General features: G+C 40.6%; 1 protein-coding gene across 2 annotated transcripts; it reads right to left on the bottom strand.

Annotated features, from left to right (window-relative positions):
* Positions 1-11,337: 11,337 nt before the first annotated feature.
* Positions 11,338-17,006, bottom strand: twnk (twinkle mtDNA helicase). 2 transcript variants are annotated; one of them, XM_056365375.1, is made up of 7 exons: positions 16,918-17,006; positions 16,028-16,688; positions 14,540-15,242; positions 13,697-13,937; positions 13,309-13,416; positions 13,053-13,194; positions 11,338-12,248 (listed from the first exon to the last, which is right to left on the bottom strand). In XM_056365375.1, exons 2-7 carry the CDS (start codon positions 16,661-16,663, stop codon positions 11,919-11,921), a joined length of 2,160 nt encoding a protein of 719 aa, XP_056221350.1. In that variant the 5' UTR covers positions 16,664-16,688; positions 16,918-17,006; the 3' UTR covers positions 11,338-11,918. The 2 variants fall into 2 exon arrangements, with proteins under 2 accessions (XP_056221350.1, XP_056221349.1); XM_056365374.1 differs by having other exon boundaries at positions 16,906-16,972.
* Between the last annotated feature and the right edge of the window lie 177 nt (positions 17,007-17,183).

The following is a 17,183-nucleotide window of genomic DNA, read 5'->3' as shown; positions in this document are numbered from 1 at the left end:
CATCCGGTTAGGGCTTTCAAAATAAGTTAAACTACTTCAGAAAATGAACACAAATTAGTCTTGGTAAAAAATGTTCATGGTAAGTCAAAATTTTGACTTTTTTTCTCATGATTTTGACTTAATGTATTGTAATTTTGAAATAGTAAGTCAAATTTTAGACTTTTCATCTTATAATTTAGATTTTTATATCTCAGAATTCTTTTACTTTTATCACAGAATTGTGATGTGTATATCTTTATTTTTTTATATCATGACTGTAGAGACAAGCAAAGATTATTACTTTCCTGAGGGTTATAATGTTTAGTTTTGGTTTAAATGGTGTTAAAGAGGTGTTTATTCAACTTTTTGACCATTTTGGAAAATTTGTTATGTAACTGAAATGCATTTTGCTGTGTTGAGAGTAGAACCCGACCAATATTGGATTTTTGAGGCTGATGCAGATACTGATATAAAAGAGTAAAAACATTCCAATATCAATATATCGGCCGATATATACATACATATATATATATATACATATTTAAATAAACAGTTGAGAAAAAGATATATAATGAAAGCAGAATATTTTACAGTTTAACAAAAACCTTTATTGTCCAAAATGACATCAGTACACTGAAATGGTAAACTTCACTGGGAATCAAATATATATAAAATGCTGCCTATATAACTTGACTTGACCTGAACATTTCCACTGCATTATTGCTTCTTAATAAAAGTATTCATATCAGCGCAAAATCGTCCGACCAATAAATCGGTTGGGCTCTAGTTGGGAGGTATTATTTGTCCACCCTTGTAATATTATTGAGGATAGGCTAGATAACAGAAACAGCTCTCAGCAATACAGTTCAGCAGCACCTCAAACTACATCCTCCAAAAATGTAATTTATTACAGCTTTACCATATGCACACAGCAATGACTTCATGCAAAATTGTATGCTTTTATTTTGAATGCCAACTTGCAAGCTTCCATTATTGTCTGTGAGGTGCTCCAAGCACATGCACACACACACACACACACACACACACACACACACACACACACACACACACACACACACATACACACACACACACACTACTTTGCCCTACTAATATCAGTAGTAGCACACTTTTGCTCGCCCTAGAGCCAGGACACGACTGGGTCTTTAATAAAGTAGGCTATATAATAAGTAGCCTAAATGTTCAGTATTAACAGACTCATACAAACATGCAAACTCTTCACTACATATTTTACAGTCATATTTTCAGACGAAAAATAGCACAGAGATACCATAGTCATTAAAAACACCATAAAGTATTATAGCACCTTTCCAAGCTTGTTCCAGCACAACTGGTTTCTCTGCTCTTTATTCTTAATATGTAGAACAAGGTCATACCTGACTAACCTTAACCCTCGCAGACGAGTAAAACAAGGCTATTTTTACTGGATATAATCCCATGGTGAGATACATTTTTTTTAGACACGTTTTTTTTAATACATGTATATACTGTATGTGGTGGTGATTGTCACCATGTTTTTTTTAACATGGGCAAGAACATGAGATTAAGAAGCATATGATTAAAATTCTCTGTCCACATTTTGATGAACTCTGAGTGACTCTCTGGTTCCATCTCACATAGTGTTATATGCATTACGCAAACAATAGTCTATGCTACATAGTGTCAGTGTTGGTCTACCACATTGGCCGGCTAAGATTTGGTGGAGACACTCATGATCTCCTGAGGATACAGCCTTTGATTTACTTTTGACACGTGCACTATTTATATTCCCTGCAAGAAGCAGCTAAACACTTTGCAATTTCCATCAAACACAAACACACACACACATACACACGCACACTGCTGCATGTTTGCATGGGCTGGCTTATTTACTTTGTGTGCATGTAGTACATTTCCCAAGTTTTCCTTAATTTTCAAAGAGCTGAGTTCCGTTTACAAGGAAATTTGATTTACTGAACTGGGCGGCTTTGTGAAGCTGGTGGGGCTCCAGCAATCAGGCCTGATGCGAATGGAGGAAAATTGTCCCGCACTTATCTGGCCACTAGAGAATTTGAGAAGAGTTGTTACAGTAATTGATAATTGTGTGTGGGTTGAATGCGGCGTGTCTGCTGATAACAACTTCCCAAATCAAACCTCTGAGTTTGCTCTTCGCCACTCCACTGTGGAACATTGTGTTCCCACTGCTCTCTGATCCTGGCTGGGCCTGGGTGTGCATGCCCAAGATGCCTATCATTGCCCACAGCAGCCAGCCCATCTGCAATTATGTTGTGTTGGCAGATAATGACCTCCCCTCTGCATCCACTGTGAGCTCATTTTATACAGAAAACATGCCGGACGGAGATAATTGGTGAAAAGTAATTGGTCAGAGACGCTGCAACTCATTTCACTCAGAAATGGCCTCTAGTTCTCTGCTATTTGAGAGTCCATTTCCTGAATCTGAAGCTGCAGTTTGTTTCCATCATGATACAGGAATGCCAGGAAAATACATTTCTAAAGTTTTCCCAGGTGCACTATAATGTTATTAATGTACATGCTTAATATTCCTTTTTGAACACTTTGCATTTGATTTACATGAAAAGTATTTTCAGAGCACACACTGCATGCCTGTCTTTAAGCATGGATCTCACATGTTTGTTCCCTTGAGTTATTGAGCCATTTTTAGTTCATGTATTTGCAGTTAGAAAAACCATACAAAAGATTTTTAAAAATCTAAGTGCCAGCAAGATAAAAGGAGCAATAAAATGTGATATCTGCAAAGAAACAAGTAAGCACTCGCACCCAAATTCCTCAGTAGTAAGTTCAATAGTATCTAACTGAAAGCAATGCTGAGAAAGGAGAAGAGTTTAACAAAAGCAAAATTGCACAAATGCTAAGGGGGGTGACCTGCTGACATCCAGACACACTGCCTGTTTTACCTGCAGCTGTCACAGTGTTGGGAGCTCAGGGGAGGAACAAAAAAAAACATGTGTAATGCGCTCTGTGCTCACTGACCTGCCTCCAAGCCCTGTGACTCAGCAGTAAGTGGAAAAGGTTGTTAACATGAGCAGATGAGCATCGCAAGCTGAAGAAAAATTACATTTGTATGCATCAGTCTGATACAACTAACAGCAACGTGTGTTCAGAGGATAATTCTGGTTAATTACAACTTGGGTCTTAGTATCATGGGTTTTGTTTATTATTTCTCTCTATTATATTAACATGCATGCACTCACCGAACTCACTCACTGCAGAAAAAAAAATGCTTTATGACATCAAAACGTCACGGTTAAGGTTTGACTGCAGGTTTAGGTACAAAAACTACTTGGTTCGGGAATGATCGTGGTCAGTTTGAGGTAATGAGTGAAACAAATTATGCTGATCTTCCTCTTGGGAAGACAGTCTTTATGTCAATGATGTAAAAAAAAAAGCAGTGGATGACTGGAAGCTAAGCTGCTAAACTGGGTTAGCAGCTAAAATGACGAGGCAGCAACAAAGGTCAAACTTCTAAAGCTATAATTGTCTCCACAAAAGAAACAAATTTAATATGATTTAAGGCAAAGAGCAAAGATTAATACACCATAATGTGGAGGATGTAAGAGTGTAGAGAGAGGTGATTAATCACGTGGAAGTTGTGATCTGTGTCATGGGGTCACAAGCACTGTTTGGGGGGTTGCTGCTGATTGTGAATAGTCGGGTTTCTCCTTACTGTATCACTCTGTCAAAGTGATCAGAAACATGTCTCACATAGAATTCTGGGTACGGTCTTTCCTGGTAAATTTGTGCCTGTGCATATCAAAAACACAATTTATGACGGACAAAGCATTACCAAAAACAGAACTGACAAGGAAGAGGAAAAGCACGATCAGATCAAAAATACATAACATCCCTGCTGTAAAGTGTTGTTCTCCATCGTCACCTGATGCTGCTCCTGTTCACTGGTTTGAAAGAAGCATCTGTTCTATCTGAGCATACGTTGAAAACACCTGGATAATCTATCTAAAATGACCATGCAAGCGTTGTCTAAAGAATTATTCGGATAAATCCAAAGCAAGCAAACAATCTGAAGCTTTGAAATTTGGCATAAAAGATAAAATTGCTATCTTTAAAATGATTCGATTGTTATGTAAAAGGCCGGTCAGCACAGCATGGAGGACAGGATGCAGGAAACAGGAATAGTCTGATAAATGTCTGGTGACAGCAGCTGCTGTCGAAACTGTATTTCCACGGAAGCTGCAGAGTCAGTGTTATTACTCCTAATCAAGGACAAGACGATTATGAATCATATTTCCATATGTGTTGTAATAACAAAGCAATCAGCCACGGTCTGCATGTGTCCCTCCACTAATCTCCAAGAGGCAGATGTTGTTGCGTGAGCGAAGTATTTTCTGCAGGAATTCAGCTTCTATTGTCGTTTTTGGCCGGGGCTGCGAGGCGCCAAAGACTCCCTCAGCCATCTAATCTCAGTATCAAGTACGTGCCAAGGGAATTGTTTTGCCATTTATTGAGTAGTGCACTCACTTTAATTCCCATTATCAAATGTTGTCCCTTTTGTAATTAAGGGGGTTGATTAAAATATGTCATCATTTCATGCAGAGTATGAGAGCACAGTATCACAGCTGACAGAAAATAACTGGTCTTGAAATGATCAAATTCAGGATTCATAAACGACATATCTCGACGGAGGATATTGCACTCTGAGGTAATCAGCTTAACTGACCATGCTCATGCTGATGATGCTTCAATTAACTGCTGCACTGGGCGACCACTGGCTCTGGAAGCAGACGCTCGGTGTGTGCACACAGTCAGAGAAGATTAGGCAGCGAGGGGCCTCCTTTGAAGGTGGCCATGCAAACGCCTAATTTGAGAATGAATGGGCATTTTCTTTGGCCTGGCTGTGTGGAGTATGTCTGGTTGGCTGCGTGGGCAAAGCTGTCTCCATCTCCCTTTCTTTTCCATCTTTCTCGCTCTCAGAGTGAATTAAATGAAAGTCTGGGGTGAGGTGCTGGAGCCCCGCCAGGAGCCTCACTTATCCCCAGTGTAGGACGCTAATTCTGACCACTTGCTCCAGAGGAATGAGGCCCTCCACTCATTAAAAACAGAGATGGTCGCCTCTCAAAGCCCCATTTAAACAGTTTCGTCATCTCTTCCCTCCACCTCGGAATCCACTTTCTTGACCACAAACCAACACTCATCTTTAACCACTGTAATTATTCTCTCATTGTCACCCCACCTGACCTCTCATTTGACCTTTATACATTTTCCAGCATGCAGAAAAGCCAGAACTGCTAAGTAAGGTGGTACACCCTCTCCAGTCCCTTCAGGGCTCTTGAACAGCCTCCACACCCGTGGTGCCAGGGCAGATTAAGCCCCTCAGCATTCTCTTTGGCCAGATCTCAGTGTTACATAAGCCCCGGGCACGCTGGTGTCTCTCAAAAAGCTTTCCCTGTCATGTTCAAAAGGCAGAACATAGTCAGTCGAGCACACAGAGACGGCAGGTGTTTACAGTACAGCTCTGTCATCGGCGGGTGGATGGTCAACTAAAGGCCCGTCGCTAATGCCATATGACAGTTCAGCATTTGAGACATGAGCACATGGCATCCTTGGCGAGCGTGACCAAGGAGAATCGGGAGGTGATGCTGGAACTGGTTTGAGATGGACTACAGCTCACAATGAGTGAAGCAACCTTTAGATGTTTGAAGGTGAACCTTGCTACCTGCCACCTGCAGAGAGGTAAAGCACTGCAGGTTTTTTCTCTAAGTGGTTCACTCAGCTGATGAATCGAAATCCAATATTCACTCTCCTTTTAGCTCCGTTTTTGGTCCCCACCAACTTGTGAGGGAAATATCTGCTTCTTCAGCTGCTAAATGCTCCATTATGCTCACAAGCTAACTTGAGCCCCTTTTCCACTGGTCAAAAAACCTGCTAAGACCCGTTAACATTGGGCTTTTGTCTGCAATGGAAAAAGGTACAATTAGCATTCACTCGCAGGTCAAATGACTCTACAGCGGCCGCAGGCTCCGGCTCTGATCCGCGGGTTTATCATGTTTAAAAAACTTATATCAGCTAATTTTGGTGTGAAAAGGTTATTAATGAATTATTATTGTCAACCATTTGGTGCTGGACTAATTGCATACAGTGTTTTTTTTTTAAAAGAGCTTTAGAACATTTGTTTGGGACTATTTTCAGCTGCAGATTAATACACATTTGATGCGCTAGTGGCAGCAGGGTGGTGTGCAGGCTTGAATCATATTCTACAGTGCCCATGTTCATTGTAATGAAAGCGTAGTTCACTGATGTGTTTTTGGACAAGTATGGAGCTATCTGACCCAGAGGAAGGCTTCAGATACACAGTTCACTGTTGGTTTTAGTCTTTTCGTGGGATTTGTTGGCTGTAAGAAAAATACAGACTAACCTCAGACTTTAAGTTTCACATAATGAGCTGAAACATGAGCCTTCTCCTTGTCTGGGAGCACAGAAGGGAGGATGTGCACATGGCTATTAATATACAGCAGCGGAGGGCATACTGTTGGGTAATGTGTGTCAAACGTGCAAAGTGCACGTGAGCAAGTGAGGCAGAGTAAACCCCCACCCCCACCCCCACCCCCCCACCCCAGCTCCCTCATGTCCTGACACTGAGGGGATGCGGGGGCATCTTGAATCAGCTTCTACACTGAAACCGCCCTTGGTCTGTCTGCGAGCGTCATGACTCCTCGGCATGCTCAGGCTGCAGATGTACAGAGAAATAACTTCAACATTTCTGACTGGTTGTTAGCAGACTCCTTGTATCCACTGCAAGGACTGTGTAGAAATACTTGGTCCTACTTTCCCAGTTTTTTTGAAGGATAAGAAAAGTTACTGTGCTCACTTCAAAAAGAGGAACTGTAATGTGACAGACACAGTGTGTGCTGTTGAACTTGCTCTACATACTCAGTGTGTCCCTACATGCACTCAGTGTTCTCCCAGCATGTTCTGTCACACTTTCTATTTTAATGTCAGTCTGGGTCAAATAATATTCTCACTGTGTCTTTAAGCTGTTAAAATTGGGATTTATCAAGCAGGAGAAAAAAAACGAGAGCTAGAATGTTTAGATTAGTCTCAAAGTGCATTTAAACCTTCTCTTATCCATGTGCTTGAAAGTTGAGCTTGACAGTTCATTCTTGATTTTGGAAACAGCAGCTGACAAATATAAATCCACTTACTTTACTTGCATTTGACCATGTCAAGAATGATTTATGAATGTACTTGGCCCAAGAATAGAATCAGCGGAACACACTGTTCACTATTGAATAAAGAAGAGGATGTAAGTGTGTATGTCATTTGAATATTTATTTCTGCCTCTCTCCACTGTACTGTATTGTACTGTGCAATAAAAAGCATTCTGTGCATCTAAGTTACAAAGCACACACTTCCTAGTTTGAAGTTTTGGGAAGTATCTTTTTTTCAGTTTCATGCAAAGTTAGTTGAGAAGACCATAACCACTCTTACACCTGTCCAGATATGAAGCTAGAGCCTGCAGCTGGTTAGCTTAGCTTAACATAAACACTATGCTGGGGGTTAAAACCAGGGGTGTATTGCTATTTGTTTAAGTACCAAAGCACATCTATGAGTTTTTAGTGTCTAATTTTGTACAGGTTTGCTATAACTAACCATACGATCAAATCTTCAACTGACTTAATTAATAGTTTAGAATTATTATACCATACTTTGCATGTATCTTCATATATATCTAATCCACGTTCCTGCAGCACTACACCTTTGGTTATAACCCCGACTTGTCATTTAGGCTAGCTTTTAGGCTAGCTGTTTTCAGTCTTTATGCTAAGCTAAGCCATAAGAGCTGTAGCTTCATATTTGGCATTCAAACTTGAAAGCTGTATCTCAATTTGGGCTGCACAATTAATCGAAATATAAATCGAAATCACAATATGGCCAAGTGTAATATCTAAATCGCAGGAGCTGCGATTTTTTTGATAAAGTAAAATGTGTCACAACATTGTTGTGCATTGTTAACACCAAAAGCATTGTGGTGCTACACAGACGCCCTGACCTACAAATTATATTCTCCAGATGTAATGGAACATGTTTTTTGGAGCAAGACCCAACAATAATCACATCATCATTTTTATATCTTTTTCAGTGAACATAAAATGCAAAAGTGACCATTCTAACTGAACCATCTCAATATCTGCCAAAATAATCATAATATGATTTTTTGTATATCATGCAGCCCTAATCTTAATCTACTCATCTAACTCTCAGCAACAAAGTGAATAAGTGTATTTCTGCAAGAATGAAGATGCTTTTTCTACTGTAGCCTCATTGCGGCTTATTTCCTCCGACTGACCTCGCTCTAATCGATACAACACACTATCATGACCAAGGTCAGCTGAATATCTTTGGAATAGGATCCCATCTTGGACGTTGAGTGAAGAGTCTTTGCGCAGCCAAAGCCTCCCGGCTGATTTACTCTGATTGAAGGTCTTGAAATTACCTCCAGACTTGGTCAAATAGTTGGTTTAATGAAGGGCAGCTAATGGGGCGGAGAGCTATGCATGCATGTCATGAATCAGTTGTGTCCCATCATCAGCAGCACTGGGAGCAGCTGGAACCTCAAGTTCAATTTTCACAGATTGTTATAATGCCTGGATTTCTTTTTCTTGTTTGTTGAATCGGTTTATGGAGTAGAGCCATATCTAATACTCTTCATTATGACATCTGACCATGATGTTTTCACTGGATTGTACATAAAATACTTCATGAGAACAGGGTTTATCTGCAGCTGAAATATCTTTTCTTAGCAATATTTGATTTGCATCCTCTCATATCCTATAGTGTTTTGATGAAGAGGAATTCTTTTGGTCTCTGCACAATTTGTTTCCTTCATGATTAAGAGCTGCATAACTCAAGTTGTTTCACCCCCCCCCCCCCCCCCCCCTCCAGATGGCAACTATTTGAATAGGCATGCAAAGCTCTAATCAGTACAAGCCATTCAAAACAAAAAAGAACAATCAGATGTCCAGTTCTGTACTCTGACCTGCACAGAGATTTCTATATATATTCACCAGCTGTTTACTCTGAAAAGGAAGAGAAAACTTGAGCTGTTATCTTTGAAAGCTTTCTTGGATGAAGCTCAGAAATGCTGTTAAGTATGACTGGCAGCTACAGAGTGTAAAGCTCTGTGCAACTGTGCATGCATGCATGTGCATTTGTGTCTAACTCATTTGTTCCAATTTTTGTGTGTTCTTCCCTCTTCTTTAGGAGCTGGCAGGCGTTAGAGCCGCCATCGTCTGAGCGAAGCACTTAGCCTTAAAAGACAAAGAGCCCCATTCAGAGGCCTCAGCAGCCATGTCCCACACCCACACAGTCAAGAGGACACCCAGACCCATCCAGCACACAGCCTGGAGTCATTAAGGAGAGCAAGAGGTAGTAAAACATTCACACGAAAACATTAAGCATTAGAGGAAGATATGAGAGAAGTTTGGAACAAAAACCTGGAGATCATCGCATTTGTTCGAGAGCTGTCTCCCTCCTGCCATCTCGTCTACAGTGATGTGCAGTTCGTCAAACACCCGAGGAATTGTTCCCACAGCTTACAACAATATTTGACAGTTTCGGCTATCCGAGGAGCTCATGGGTCCACATACCATGTGTAAAGTGAGTCTGGTGCCAGGTCTGTCAGAGATAGAGCCAGCAGAGATCTCAGAGGCAGACAGAGAGGCCCCACTCTCTTTGAACTCTGGAATTCGGTGGAACAATATTAAACAGTATTTGATAAATTGAAAATTAATCACATTATGTGTGTATTAGAGTCATCTTTAGTTGATGTTCAATGCCTCATGTTATGTGCTAGTTTCTAGTGCAACAACAGTCTTGTAGTGTCTTAATGTGATTCCTTAAATGCAAATATCTCTAATTTTCTAATAAGAGTGACTGAATGTGGGGCAAAATTTACTCAGTACGGATGCCAAGGGTGAAAATCATCAGAGGCCCTGATATAAAACACACAGACACTTTCATGCTCCCACACTGAACTGTTCCCTTAATGCCATAAATCTGAAATTTATTTTGCATTGCAGTGATGAAATACGATACTTTGACCATCAATACATCCTGCAGCAGTCTACAGCACAGTACAGTACAGACTTTCTCACTCCTGAAAGCTGCAGATCCTTCATGCAACCCTACACCAGTGCAGGCCAGGCAGGGAGATTGATTTTACCTATGAAATATTCATGTGGAGATGTTTTGAAACACATCTTGCATTTACTAAAAGTCACTCAGTCTAAATAATGGATTGTGTAATGTGAGACTGGAGTCAATGAAGAGAAAGCATTAGGCAGGTGCATGAAAACTTATAGAACCTCATCAACCTTGCTTTTAACATAATGTGTAATCTGACCTCACTTAAAGCTGTCATATTGTATAAAGGTAGATGCCCATGTCTTTTTTAATAATAAAGCAGGTCTAGGTTCTATATTAATGCTGTGAAAGTATCAAAGCGCTCAGTCCACAGAGAAATGCACACAGCCTATATTCAGAAACTGAACCTTAAAATGAGCTGTCAGGACTTCTGTAACTTTGTGATGTCACAACAAAACACTCACCGCTCTCAGCCATGCCCCAAGCCCCGCCCATCCGGATCCACCATCCAACCTTGCAGGATGCATGGTTTCTCTGAGTGTTTACCTGAAATCTGCTTTATTTTTATTTGATCACTACGAAAAGTCAGCCAATCAGAAGAGAGGCTCAGAGCTTCCTCTCTTCTGATTGGCTGACCGACGTGTTGTTGCTATAGAGCTCCAGAGAAGCCTGAGAAAGGAGATGTAAAACTACATTGAGATGGTTTATGGTTCTTAAAACCACAACTATATCTTCTTATGGATCAACACTTCAAATAAAACACAGAAATGTAAAATATGGGGCCTTTAATTATCAGCAGCAGGGTTAAAGGAGGCCAAGCATTTCTGATTTCCTTGCAAATGTGTGAAAAATATGTATGAAAAGCAATAACACAAGGGGGACTGCACTGTTTGCAGTTTGACTGAACAGTGCAGAATTAACCATGATCTTGCTAATGTGCATGATTGTGCACTGTCACGCTTGAAGTTGTTTATAAATCGCACAGACATCTGGGGCTAATTGCTTCAGAAATGTTAAACTAGTCACCACTGAGGCCGTGAGACAAAGCTAAATCAAATGCACATGTTGGCAGTCAGTTATGGACGCCAGTTGTAAGTAAGGGCAGTGATATTTACTGTGGAGGTTTCAGTCACATCAGCTCCTATCTGGAGTGAAGTGTCTTCTGTAAAACACGCACTGCCCTCTGCTGGCTGCAAATGGAAAAATATCAGACGAAAAAACTGTATCACAAGCATTTTATTTAAAAAAGCAGCTCATTTGATGATTCAAGAAAGAGTCATTGCTTGTATCATCTTGGCAAACAGGACATGTGTTGGTGTTTTACAGAACATGAAAAACAGTAGCTCTTTGTGTCACAGTATATTTTGAAATTGAATAAGTTTAACAGTTTTTCATCAACACTTTTAGCAAAGAATTCATTCTAATTATACAGTAGTGTCTCCACAGAAAAGCTTTGAGAACTGTACAGAAGTTGAACAACACATAACTACCATTATTTCACATTGTGGCTCCAAACTTCATTGTGTAATGAAATTAATCTTTAGTTTTCAAGAACAGTTTTCAAGAACTGTTATTTCATATATTCTATAACATACAATCATGTGTGTGTTACAGTATACTGTACGTTCAGCTCTCTTGAAGCTTATGTTATGGACATGAAACCGTCTTACAAGATCATCTTTTATGTTAAAGACATGAGGGCAAAGTTTTGACTTGATCGTTCTTTTCTGACTTGTAATACGAATGTGCAAGTGGTACAACAAAGAAATCCATACTGTTTAGGAATACACTTGGATGGTTTACTTTCCAGTTGTAGGACTCTTAACAGGTCGTGGGGTCTTTTTTGTTTTGTTTGATTTCTCTGCCTTGTCCTTTTTAATGTCGTCCTTCTTCGGCGCCACCTCATGTCCCTCAACCTCCTCGTCGTCTGGCTTGATGGGGACTTTCCTCAGCTTGTGTTTGCCTTTGATGGGAGCTGAGAAGGTGAGCGAGGTCTTGATAAAGTCCAGAGGGAAGATGCCCACGTCCCCGTCGAAACGGTTCTTGGTCACCTGCAGAGACCTGCGGCCGGGACACGTCACCAGCTTCTTCTCCTGCAAAATGAGGACGTTGTCGGCTTCTTGGCTGGCCTGGAGGGGGTTGAACATAAAGATGAGTCTCAGTTATGTTAAATAACAAAGATTTGCAAACAGTATGGCTGACTATTGTCATTTCTGTGCCGAAATGATTCCCAAGTTTCAGGTACTGATAGCAAAACGAACAAAACTGTCTACCATAACATCGTTTGAGGAACATAAATTAAATTGCATCGTTGTTTTATTTTAGTCTTAACATAATGCATCTGTGCAAGAACTTTTGTCTACATAAAACAGGCTAAAATTAGCAAAATTATGATTTAAATAAGTAAAAATGTGACCCAAAATAAATAGACACGACTAAAAATCCAACCAGATTGATACCAACTTTGGGTACCTGACTGCTTTTGATATTTGGTGCTACAGACACTTTGCGATCAGCACTAAAAAACTACTCAGATTTGAACCGCAGTGAGGTGATACATTTATTCAAGTAACTGCATGTCTTTGTTTTGAGTAGTAACACTTGATGGGATCCACACTAATCACCAAGAGACGGTCACAAACAATGAAAAAAAAAGCCAAATTGCCAATTGGGGTAAAAAAAAAAGTACAAGCACCAATTATAACACATGGCATTATCAATTATATGGATATGTTTTTTTTTTTATCTAATTCTGCCCAGGTTTAGTCAGGTTGTGTGCAGCAATCAATCAATCTGTTCGCTCACTACTATATAGTTGTTATTAAGACTGTTATGAAATGGCTGAAATTAATTCTGCTCCTTCTGTTCCCGCCGCCCGTTTGATTCAAGTGATAATCATTTTATCTTAAAGAACAGACAGATGAAACATTCACCTTAGCTGAACCAAAGATAGATGCTGTTTGCAGCTCGCGGTCATCCTCCTCTTTCCTGGGGTGAATGATCAGAGTGACGTGGCAGCTCGTGTTGGTGGCAAACTTCCTAAATGCCCCGATAATGTGGTCCTGAACTGCAAACCTGGATCACAAGAACCATCATTATTTCCATATTTGTCATGGACAGTGCACTTTTAAAAGAAAGACTTTTTTTTTTTTTAATCTTCCAATCTGTCAAAACTAAACTGTTACTCACTTGTCTACTGTGAGGTTTTCCTGCCCCATCATGAACTGCAGGTTGTCAATGATGACATGGTTAATGTCATAGAGGTAGACAGCATGTTGCATCGTGTCCAGAACCGTCCTGTGGAAAAGGTTGAAAGGTTGGAGAAGGGTCAGACCAGGTAATGGTTGAATTGAAGAAAGCTCTGACATATTCAGGCACTGCTGAACTCATTCGAATTCAAAGAGGCTTTATTAGCATTATCTCATGTCTTTTATTTTATGATTTATTGATTACTTGATGTTCTGTTCTTGTCGTACACTCACTAAAATGAGAAATTACATAAAACTGACTGGGAGTAAAAAGAAGGAAGCTGTATCCATCCAGCTAGCTGGATTCCTGGAGCGCTGATAAGCCTTACTTGATGTTCTGCTGCCCGTGGAACGTCATGAAGTAGAGCGGCAGCTCTTCAAACTTGTCCGCCCAGAAGTCGTACTGCTCCAGGTTCTCCTCCAGCCTCTGCATGGCGAACTGTGTGAGCATGATCTTAGCCAGACGCACGTTGTTGATCTCAAAGCTGCCCCATAATGTGTTGACGCCCTGCATGCAAAGGTCCAGGGCCACCTCACTGATAAAGGTGGTCTTCCCACTGCCAGTAGGACCTGGTCAACAAAGAAACATCAATACATATTAGGATAAACTATATGTTTGATTGTAAGGATGAGACATAATAAAAAGCAGATGATGATATTCACACTCTGGTGTACAGCCCAGCCTTCTCGCCCCAAATATTCTTTTTCAGGACAGTTGGATTAAAAATAAACTTTGGCCTGCTGTATGCGAATGTTTTTTTAATTTATCTATTCTATGTCTTATGCTTTATAAACTGTGATCCATATTTAAACAAAGAGGATAGCACCAACACGAAACTTAAAAACACTGACTTAGTTACAAACTGATCGACAATAACAAAACTAAGTTTTTTAACCTGCAAGAATTGATGTTTTTGGCCACTTAAATGGCACGTAAACAAACTGAAAACACAACACTGATGTATTGTCACATTATAATTATAATATTTTTCTACAAGCCAGTTTGTCACTCACGCTTGTTGGTGATAGGCAGATAGTACACAGGTAGTGTTTATCAGAACTTTTATGCTGAAAACTGATACCTGCTGTGGAATTTGGAGCCTAAAAAAGGGCTTTGTTTATATCAGTATTAAACAGATCAAACCAGGATTATATTTTTCATTTAGTTATACCTGTGAAAACAGTCAGCTCCCCCTTGCGGTGTCCCTTCAGGATCCGGTTGAGCTCTGGAAACCTCATCCACTTCACTCCAGCCACCTGCTCTGTGTTCAGCAGCTCCCCGTACACGTCCTCTCTGAGCTGCTTGAAGGACACTATGGATTTATGGGCCGCTGGGATTGAGGCTTTGATGATGCGGCTCAAGTTTTTCCCTTGTGCCAGCGCCTCTACGGGAGACGGCTGGTACTCCCCGGGTCGCACCAGAGAGCAGCGCCGCAGACCCAGCTTACGAGAAAAGATCTTCGACGCCTCCCAGGAGCGAATGTCTTCTCCCAGCCAGAGCGTCACCCGCTTGAACTGTTCTAGATACGGCAGCAGGATCGGAGGAAGGCAGCTGACCCCACGTGGAAGAGCAACACTGGGGAGTCCTGTGGCCTGACTCACAGCCAGAGTGTCCAGCTCATGACCCGTCAGAACCAACTCAGAGTCCATACGGTTCACCAGGGGGAGGCCAAACAGGTTGTAATAAGAACTACACTTTGGAACTGTAGCTTCATTATAGGTCACTTTGTCAGTGTCTGTGTTTTGGGCGGAGAGGAGCTTCACCCCCTTCAAGGAGGAGTCAGGCCCGCCGAACCAGGGGAAAACCAGACTCTTGGTGGGCTTGAAGAGCCTCACACCAAACTTCTTGAGGGTTGCATTTGAGACCTTTGGGATCTGAAAGAAAACATTCATAAATGTTATCATCCTGTGAGGAGAATCGTCCTGATATATTTCTTTGGAGTGTTTCTTTTTTTCTTTGCACTACACAAAAGTTGTCCTGAATTTAATATGTGTGTTGCAGAAAATAGTTTTTGATAATCACAACAATGCTCCCAGGCAAACCAAAAGATAAAATGCAAATATTATAATATAAAATATTTAACCATATGTCAGTATGTTTTATTCTATTGTTGTGTTTATACTATTTGGCATTTTTTCTTTAAATTCTTTCTTATCAGTACCTTGGCTTTTATTGTTTTATCTAGTATCTTATCTCTTTTTTTATTGTCATGTGTACTTATTATGTTGGGAGCACTGCATTTTATTCTGTGCAGAAATAAGTTTTGAAAGCTCCATATACACTACGTTTTATGTTCTTACTCACAATTTAAATGGTATGTTTACAAGTTACAGATACAAAATCCTTACTAAGTATGAGACTAAATCTACACATTAAAGGATGGACAACATGGACAATATATTCATTTAAATTTTGTGAATGGGGGCTGGTTTTCCCTTCATTGATAACTATAAGATTATCATGTTGAGCTGTTTATTGAATGATATAAAGTCTGCTCGCACTGAATTTATAATTTCAATCAACTTACTCTTAACAACTTACTAAGTTTTTTAGGGATTGTGATGTAGATGCGATGGTGGTGCTGTTACTTTTTTACTGTCCTGACTTATAAAGAAGAAAAATGTAATAAAACAATAAGTATCATACTTCTCAACAGTACCTGGAACATGGTTTTAATCAGCTGAGCCTCATCCTCTGGGACGTCAGTGAGGGGCACAGAACTGGACCAGATCCTCTGCACCTCCCTCAGCTCCCTCTCCCTCTCCTCCTGCTCCTCCACACTCTCTGGATATCCCAGCAGCACATGGGGGCTGAGGAAGTCCTGCTCCTCCTTCTGCATCACCTCCAGACAGTCCTGGAGATCCTCCCAGCTCCCTTCCACCAGTGTGTCTTTACACAGAAACTGGCCCGTGGTTTTGTCGATGAACAGGGAGAAACTGTCCTTCCTGGCAGACGACTCAACGAAGATGCTCGGGATGTGGAGGCAACTGTAGCCATCATGGAAGGGAATATCTTTGGAGCGTATGTACTGTTTGATATCGGTGACTGTGATGGGACATACAGGGAGCTCCACAGTGGATTTAGTATCCTTTTTATACGCCCTTGTCTCATTGTTTGCCAAGAAGTAGCCTGCACCAGGAAACCTTAGCACAGAGGGAGCAGCAGGAGGCCTGTGAATGAGCCTCTGAGTGACAAGTCTCAAACACAGGGATGAAATGTGTCTTTGGTGGAGAAAGTTAGGGTCTTCCACCTGCAAGAGACAGGTGGTGCCCCTCAGCAGCAACCTTCTCCACATTGGTTGCCTGGCTAGGACATTGAACCTGCAGCAGACATGAAAATATGAAGAAACATCAGCCTAACACTAGTAAAAGTTGCAAAGGTTGAACTAAATAGCCGGGGAAAGGACAGACAGTGATGCAGAAAACCATTATTTTTTTAAATTAAGCACACCCAGACGATTTGGGGAAAATTAGCACGGAGGCGTATGAAAGCTTACACTATAAATACATGAAGTTCAATTAAATAATAAACACGTACATTTCTACTTACTGCCTCTGTTATCTGCACTCATTTTCCTCCACGCTCCTCTAACCCGGGCTTTTCGGTGCGTATTCAAAACAAGTCCGTGTGAAACGTGCGGCGAAAGGCACCGCAATGCAAAAGTATTGTAGTTAAACACTTGAAATATTTCCTTGTACATTTTATAAAAAATTAAAGATTTAAAGAATATTAGAATATTGTCTTATCGAAGGGAAGAAGTCTCACAATTAAGTATTTTATTTTATTTAAGTTACATTTTTTTAACCGTGGTGTCT

This window comes from Seriola aureovittata, chromosome 21 (assembly GCF_021018895.1).
Source record: "Seriola aureovittata isolate HTS-2021-v1 ecotype China chromosome 21, ASM2101889v1, whole genome shotgun sequence".
Lineage (NCBI taxonomy): Eukaryota > Metazoa > Chordata > Actinopteri > Carangiformes > Carangidae > Seriola > Seriola aureovittata.
Note: the sequence above shows the minus strand (reverse complement) of the source record. Positions and strands in the feature narration are given on the sequence as shown.

Excerpts from the sequence above, each read along its gene's own strand:
- twnk (XM_056365374.1), bottom strand. Across the intron at positions 13,938-14,539 it reads GGAGCTGACTGTTTTCACAG|GTCCTACTGGCAGTGGGAAG; the intron begins GTATAACTAAAT and ends TTTGTTGACCAG. Across the intron at positions 13,195-13,308 it reads GAAAACCTCACAGTAGACAA|GTTTGCAGTTCAGGACCACA; the intron begins GTGAGTAACAGT and ends CTTGTGATCCAG.